The sequence below is a fragment of the Lipotes vexillifer genome, unplaced genomic scaffold (assembly GCF_000442215.2).
Source record: "Lipotes vexillifer unplaced genomic scaffold, Lipotes_vexillifer_v1.1 scaffold920, whole genome shotgun sequence".
Classification (NCBI taxonomy): Eukaryota; Metazoa; Chordata; class Mammalia; order Artiodactyla; family Lipotidae; genus Lipotes; species Lipotes vexillifer.
Genome location: NW_006783413.1, coordinates 808376 through 815590, shown reverse-complemented (window position 1 = coordinate 815590; position 7215 = coordinate 808376). Strand labels below are relative to the sequence as shown.

The following is a 7215-nucleotide window of genomic DNA, read 5'->3' as shown; positions in this document are numbered from 1 at the left end:
TCTTTCCCTCCATTCCCTCTCCCCACACTCCCACCTGGCCCCCCTCCCGGACCCCCCCAGACGAAGTCTATGCACAGAAGATGAAGTACAAGGCCATCAGCGAGGAGCTGGACAACGCACTCAACGACATCACCTCCCTCTGAGCCTCTCACCAGTGTGGCCCACCGCCCCTTCTCTCTTCTCCTTTCCATTCTCTGTATGGGGAGGGGGGCAAGCAGGAGGAGCAGAAACTGCCAACATTGCACAGCCAGGCTGGACGCAGCCTAGGAGAGCCCCCGTCACAGCTGCTGCCCACCCTGGCATTTGCTTCATCCTTCTATATCCATCCACTCCTCCCTCTACCCACCAGCCTCTCCCGCTCTCTGCTGCTTAATAAACTCAACTTGGTCTCCACGCTGTTTTCCTGCCCTCCAGAGAGCACTTCCATCACCCCCACAGAGCACTGGTTCACTGCTGAGACCCTGGCTCCTATGGGCACCCCTGATCTTGTGACCCCCCCCTCCCCTACTGATCTCACCCACAAAACACTGTGGCCCACACCGGAACCCCCTCTGCATGACTCTCACTGCTGCATGTGGGCACGAATGACCACGTCAGTCAACCACGGGCCCTCTGGTGCTTCTGAGACACACGCCCTTCCACAGACCCAGGCATGTCACTGCCCTTGGAGCGTTCAAGCTGTAATTACAGGATCTAAAAGAATGACTGGAAGGGAAGGGGAATGGTGAGGTGCAGGGGAGGGGCGAGAAGGTTGTGAATGGTCTGGGATGAAGTTTGGAAAGACACTGGATGGCAGCACCATGGGGCTTTCCCTGCAGGTCTGTTTTCTGCCTCAAGTCTGTCTGTCTGTCTGTCTGTCTGTCACTCCCTTTCCTGGCTCCGTCTTTGTGTTTCCTCCTGCTTCCAACTCTCTTCAACCTTTTAAAGAAGGAGGGTAAATTAGTTTATGATTCAGGCCTTCCCATCCCACCTCCATGGCCCCAAAGCCTTGAGTGAGGCATCCCTGTCTGCCTTGTTCAGTCCATCCATTTGTCCCACCCACAGGGTCCTCAGATCCCTGAATGTTTGGGTCTTCCCGTGCCTCCAACCCACTCCGTGTCTATTTGTCACATCCCCGTCCATGCCTCCCCATGTTTCTCCCCCACCAACCTCACGGGTTGCTTCCCCTCACAGAGACCTTGGCCAGTGCCAAGGAGGAGAACGTGGAGATCCACCAGACCCTCGACCAGACCCTGCTGGAGCTCAACAACCTGTGAGGGCTGGCCCTGCCCCCAGCCAGGCTGTAGTTGCCACCGAATAAAACTGATGTTACCAGTATCACGGGGCCCTTTAAGCCTTTCTTGGGTGTTGGGGATGGTGGTGGTGGTTTTCCAAAGTGGAGAAGGTAGAGAGGATGCCCCAGGGGAAGAGTGGAGTTGGAAGGACCCCTGAGTGAGCCAGAGGGGTGGGGCACTGGGCTCCCTGAGGAGGGGTTATGAACAGGCTGTGTGAAGCAGAGAAGCCTGGCAGGGCTGGGGGAACATCTGGCCCTTACTCCCCACAGAGCAAAGGAGCTGCTATCAGCGGCACTGCCCCATTCCAGCAAGCGGCTGGGCCGGACAGCACGACTGGAAGGCAAAACTGCAAAGCTACATAGGTTTTACTTGAGCAGGGTGAAAACCCAAAAGCCTCAGTGTGATTTTAAGCCTAGAGACCAAGCTTGCCCACACACACACACACACACACACACACACACACACACACACACAGTCATTCCAACAATATTGGTCGTTTCTCCCTGCTTCCTGATAACATCTACATGAGGCAGAATCATGTCCCCCCACCAAAGATGTCCATACCCTAATCCTGTGAAATGTTACCTTACGTGGGAAGGGGACTTCAGTTAAGCTAAGGATTTTGAGATGGGGAGGTTATCCTAGGTTAACTGGGTAGGCCCAACATAATCACAAGGGTCCTTATGAGAGGGTGGCAAGAAGGTTAAAAGCAGTTGTAGGAGATGTGACAATGGAAGCAAGAGATTGGAGTGATGCAAGGAAGGGGCCACAAGCCAAGGAATGCTTGGCTTCTAGAAGCTGAAAAAGGCAAGAAAATATCCTCTCCTCAGGAGTGTCCAGAAGGAACCAGCCCTGCCAACACCTTGACTTTAGCCCATAAGATTCATTTTGAACATCTGACCTCTAGAACTCTTAAGAGAATAAGTTTCCGTTACCACTGTTTGTGGTAATTTGTTACAGCAGCAATAGGAAATGAACACACCATCCTGTTGATTTGGGGCACAAGGATACGCCTCCCACAGATTTTATTAGAAATATTTATTTAAAAAAATATATCTTTGGAGGCTTCAAAGGAAGCAGTGTAATGGGCAGGACAAAATCTCCAGCTCCCCCTCAGATTCCTCTGGCCAGCTTCTCTGCACATTCTCCAAGTTGCAGGCCTCTAGGCAACAGTCTCCGTGACCTCTGCCGGGTGGTACCTGACACTTCCTTTGGTCCCACTTGGGTGTCTACACAACAGGGAACCCTAATCAGAAATCTCACCAAGGATGAGCTCATTTGCATGCAATTTGCATGAAGCTGTTCTGGACTCCACTTGGGCAGCAGGGGCTGGGCTTAAGGGAGAGGGTTAGTAAAATACCTTTGCTGCCTTCTCATTTGCACAAGGAAGGCGATGCTGGTGACAGCAAAGAGAAGGCCAAAAACCAAGGCCAGGATGTCTCCTGGAGGGAGGAGGAGAGAGACTGCCTCAGGGAGTGAAGAGGAGTCTGTAGGGTTCCCTCAGAGCCTCTTCCACCTGAACCCCACCCCTGCCCCAAGTTCTCCAGCTGCCCCCAGCGTCTCTGAATCCAGCAGAGGCCAGCAAAGGGATGGGGGTGGATACACAAGAAGGGGTAAGATAAGCACTTTTTTCCTCTCTAAAAACAAAACCAAAGAGGTTGTTTGGGAAGGAGGATGCAAGCAGATTTCTGGAGCTTCATTCTGACCAACTCTTGCACTGGGGACAACAGGGGAACCCCCCTGCCTTGATCTGACGCTATCCTATTGGGGTTGGAGTGTGTTCTGCAGAAACGGAGAGGTAGCAGTGGTGGTCCTGACTAGCCCCTGAGGCTGAACGGTGCCAAGGGATGCCCCCAGCCTCAGGAACCAGAGGAGGGGCACAGACTCACCAGCAGCGAGACAGGAATTCAGGTGGACTGAGGAGAAAAAGGAGACATTAGAGCCAGGGGTGTGATCACCAGTGACAGACAAATGAGGACACATGGGGAGGATGAGGGACCTGTGGCTGGGGGCAGGGGGCATGGCATCAGTAGACAAAGCTGCACCTGGCTCAACGGTCCCAGGGCTGCTGTCCACTCCAGCAAGGAAGGAGGCCTCAATTATTCGCCCATTCAAAGGCTGTGTAGCTCGGAAGTTCAGCTGTAGCCGAGAGTCATCGGGTCCCCACAGGGAGTCAGAGAGGGTGTGGAGCTAGGGAGGTCAGCAGACAGTGGGGGTGGGCTCATGACACAGAAGCAAAAGGGTCACAGGCTTACAGCCAGCACCTCAGGGACCCACTGTCCACGTCCCCCTCATCCCCAACACGGCCACTTCATCTCTTTATGCCTCCTCTTTCTCACCTCCACCTACATCCCTTTCCCCCTCATCCCCTATGTCACCACCACACCCCAGCCCCACCTGCTTAGCACTCAGCTTTACTGTCTGGTTGAACACAGTCCAGATGACTCCCTGGGCACAGGGGGGTGTGGTGAGAGACCCCTCATATCGGAAGTAGCGGCTGAGGTCAGAGGGCAGCAGTGCAGATACATCCAGTCCTGGGACCCAAGTCTCAGAGTCTGTGGAGAGGGCCTGTGCTGGAGTTCCACATAGATTGACCCCCCCCCCCCCCCCGCCATACACACCACAAAGCTTTGGGGTACAGGAATATATTTTTATCTCCCAGAAGCCAAGCTGACTCAACTCCCCGAAACCACTTCTTCACTGAGTGTATCCCTTCCCATAACTCAGCACAACAAGACATGACTCAGAAGGAAGTAAAAGGCTTTGGGGCACACAGAGTGAGAGAATTGCTCCCCCGGCCCTCCCTCTGAGTCTTCACTCTTACTTTGCACACTGTGATAACACGCTGGAATGCAGATTTAAGCCCAGAGTAAATCAAAAGAGAAAATGAGTTGAATAACTTGTAAATAAATACCTATAACTTTAAAAACAGACACAAAACTCAAAAACACACAGTTCTCTCTAGTTTAGCAAAACTTAAGGTCCAGTTGGGCAAGTGAGGTTTAAAATGACCTAGAGTGACTGAGAAGGAAAGAAAGATTTCCAACAAAAGTATTTACAAATTTAAAATATTTGATGCTTATGAAGGAGTAATAGACATCTCTCAGAAAAATTTTAGACTCAACCCCTGAAAGTTCCAAACACTATTTTTTTGGTCTTATTTGGTTTTTGTCTTATCTTAGTTTCTGTTTGGTTTTTAAACATAAAGCCGGTAGCCAGCAGTTTGCCTTTGCCTGTTTGCCCGTGTTCGGCTTCATAGTTATTATCAAGGTCACGGTAGGCCAGTTCACATTTCAACTCCTCTGTGTGGGAGGGAGCCCTTCCCCATCCTCAGACCTGAGGCTCCCCAAGGGCGGTTCTTTATGAACAAGGGTATCAAGGGTAGTGGCCAAACCAACAAACTGACCTTCCTCGGCGATTTCTCCCAAATGTGACAGCAACTGCTCGTAGGCGCTGTTTTCTTCGGGGCCTTCCTAGGAGATGATAGTGCAAGATAGATTCATACATGTATTTAGGGTCATGGCTGGAGGCCTGAAGGTGAGGTGGGTTCCCATAGTCCTCCCCCAGTTCCCAGCTCTGAGAAAGCTGGGGGAACACAATATCTCATGTATTATTACTCAAGGTCGATATACTCCTACTTTGCAAACTGACGTAACTAGGCAGACTAGTTTTCAATGGCAAATTGGAGGAAGAGGAGGATGGTGGGTCACTTTACTAGGATACAAGGTTCTCAGTGATGGGCTCTACTTACTTTTCCAATCTCACTCATCATTAACTCCACACACATTCTATGTCCCCACCACAGAAAACCCCAATAACCTTTGTATTCATGTTAGCTCTGCATTCACCTTAATAATTCATGTATTTGAGTTTTGGAGCCAGGACATGCTGTTTCCAAGGTGCTTCTCTGAACTTTGTGCTGTGAGGCTGGCGTCCATGAGTCAGGGAGGGAGTGAGCCTAACAGGTGTTTCACCATCCACAGGTGTCTCACCATCCCTCCAACCTACTAGCCTCCTCTAATCATTATGTATGTACTCCTGATCAGTATAGGTCCAAAGAGGTCACTAAATGCTTCTCTAGACAATATTGCATTTCGCAAAGGGGAAATTATGGGTTATAAGAGTATTAGGGAAATGACTCTTCCTTATGTCCATTCTACTGCATCTGCCATTCCCCGAATGGGCCATATTCTGAGTCTTTACATGTACCGTTCGCTCTGCATGGAATATCTCCTTTTCTTTCCCACTAGTGAAGGCTTCAAGTTTCACCTCCTCTGTGAGGCCTTCCCTGACTACCTTGTTGACTCTGTGTCCTGTGTATATGTCTATCCTGTCAGCCTCCCTCACTGGCTGTGGGGAGACAAGGATCCACAGTTTCGGAATCTTTTGTTGGGGCCCAGCTCACAGTGGGTGTTAATGAAAGAACTAATGAGTAAATGAAGATGATAGCCAGGTGCGGGGTGTGGTCTCTGGGGCAAGATACTCTGAGCCCGAGGGCTGGGGAAGCATGGGTGGGGGGTTTCCAGGGCTGGTACCTGCAGAAAGGCAGCCAGCACGGCCAAGCCCCCCGGGCGCCCCAAGGCCTCGTCAGCTTTGGCAAATGCAGTGCTGAGGTGAACCACATGGATCTGGAGAGGACACGGTAGGAGTGGGCGAGATCCCCTACCCCGCGCCCCACTTCGACCCTCCGCGGACAGCTGCGCGCTCACCTCGGCAGGGAAACGGTGACCGCCAACCGTGTGCTCCGAGCCCGGGCGACCCGCAGCCCCCCAGTGCAGATGCAACTGCAGGGCCCGGTACTCCTGCCCGGGACCTAGGGCCATCTCCAGCCCGGGAGGCAGACTCAGCTGCACTGCGTGGTGAGAGGCAGGTGAGCCGGGCCCGCCCCTCTCTCCGGAGAGAGCGAGCCTAACTCCCAGGGACAGTCCCTCATTCCCAGATAGCCTCCGCCCCTTCCCCGAGGCTCCGCCCCGAGACCGCCTCACCGGTGTGGCCATTGTTGCGCAGGCGCAGTTCTGGTTGTGGCGGGAGCTCAAAGCCAAGGAGTTCCAAGGGTCGCAGGGCTGGGCAAAACGCGGTGAGCTCTGGACGGATATCTACCGGGGACTGAAAACGGCCAGCGCAGGCGGGGGACACCTGGGGCCATGGCGGAGCGCCTGGAAGTGGGAGAGTACGTACAGGAAGTTTGATGACAAGATCAGGAACTTTTAGGGAAGCTGAGTAGAAAAGGCGATGGGGTCGAGTCAGGAGGCATCCGGACGGGAGATAGAAATAAGGGATGTGGAGGGAGAGAGGCAGCGGGTGGTGTCAGGGACTGGCAGACGTGGATGCGGGGGAAGAGGGCGGGGGGTGCAGGCATTAGCAGAGCTGGGTGCCCAGATTGGGTCTCTGCAGGGGGTGGGTGTCTCACCTCCATAACGCCAATGACTGTGGTCATCCCCTGCATAAATGAGAAGGACGAAGAAGCTGATCTTTGAGCCCAGTTCCTCCCCAGCGGCCAAAAGGAGGTGGGTCTCCTTCACTAGCTGAGGTTCACAAATTCAGATGTCTTACAGAAGCATAGCAGGTAACAGAAATGCCTGAAGCAGCCCAGGTGTAAAGCACTATAGATGGCAGCCAAGTAAAACGCCACAGCTTGATGGGCCACACAAAGATCCTGCTGGCCCCGGAGATACCAGTTTGCGACCACTGTCTTAGGGTCTGTAAAATGGGTGGAGGCCTCAGTTCCCAGGCCCAAATCAGTAGACCTTTTTCTCCCTTATTCATCCCTCCTCCCCACTCATCCTGTTCCCTTTCTGGTCTCCAGCTCATTTTCCAAAGTTCCTGGCTTGAGAGTCAAGATACCAGGTTCTCCTACCTGCTGTTTCCTTAGTCCTAGGTCTCAGTTTCCTCATCTGTAGGCTGAAGATGAGGTGATTTCTACAAGCCCTTCCCGCTCTTC

General features: G+C 52.8%; 2 protein-coding genes across 6 annotated transcripts in view; one reads left to right on the top strand and one right to left on the bottom strand.

The window, feature by feature from the left end:
* TPM2 (tropomyosin 2) overlaps positions 1–1315 on the top strand; it is a 7995-nt gene extending 6680 nt beyond the window's left edge. For 2 of the 5 annotated variants that reach the window (XM_007455966.1, XM_007455963.1), the window contains exon 9: positions 1174–1256. In XM_007455966.1, coding sequence (XP_007456028.1) covers positions 1174–1256 — 83 coding nt within the window. Of the gene's footprint in view, positions 1–60 lie in introns of all 5 variants that reach the window. The other 3 variants (XM_007455965.1, XM_007455967.1, XM_007455964.1) reach the window with 3 other exon arrangements.
* Positions 1316–2436: 1121 nt separating this feature from the next.
* Positions 2437–7215, bottom strand: part of CA9 (carbonic anhydrase 9) — a 5528-nt gene continuing 749 nt past the window's right edge. The window contains exons 2-11 of the mRNA XM_007455962.1: positions 6685–6714; positions 6260–6430; positions 5984–6126; positions 5810–5902; positions 4681–4747; positions 3672–3829; positions 3320–3464; positions 3164–3190; positions 2635–2716; positions 2437–2503 (exon numbers count right to left, since the gene is read on the bottom strand). Coding sequence (XP_007456024.1) covers positions 2437–2503; positions 2635–2716; positions 3164–3190; positions 3320–3464; positions 3672–3829; positions 4681–4747; positions 5810–5902; positions 5984–6126; positions 6260–6430; positions 6685–6714 — 983 coding nt within the window. The remainder of the gene's footprint in view (positions 2504–2634; positions 2717–3163; positions 3191–3319; positions 3465–3671; positions 3830–4680; positions 4748–5809; positions 5903–5983; positions 6127–6259; positions 6431–6684; positions 6715–7215) is intronic.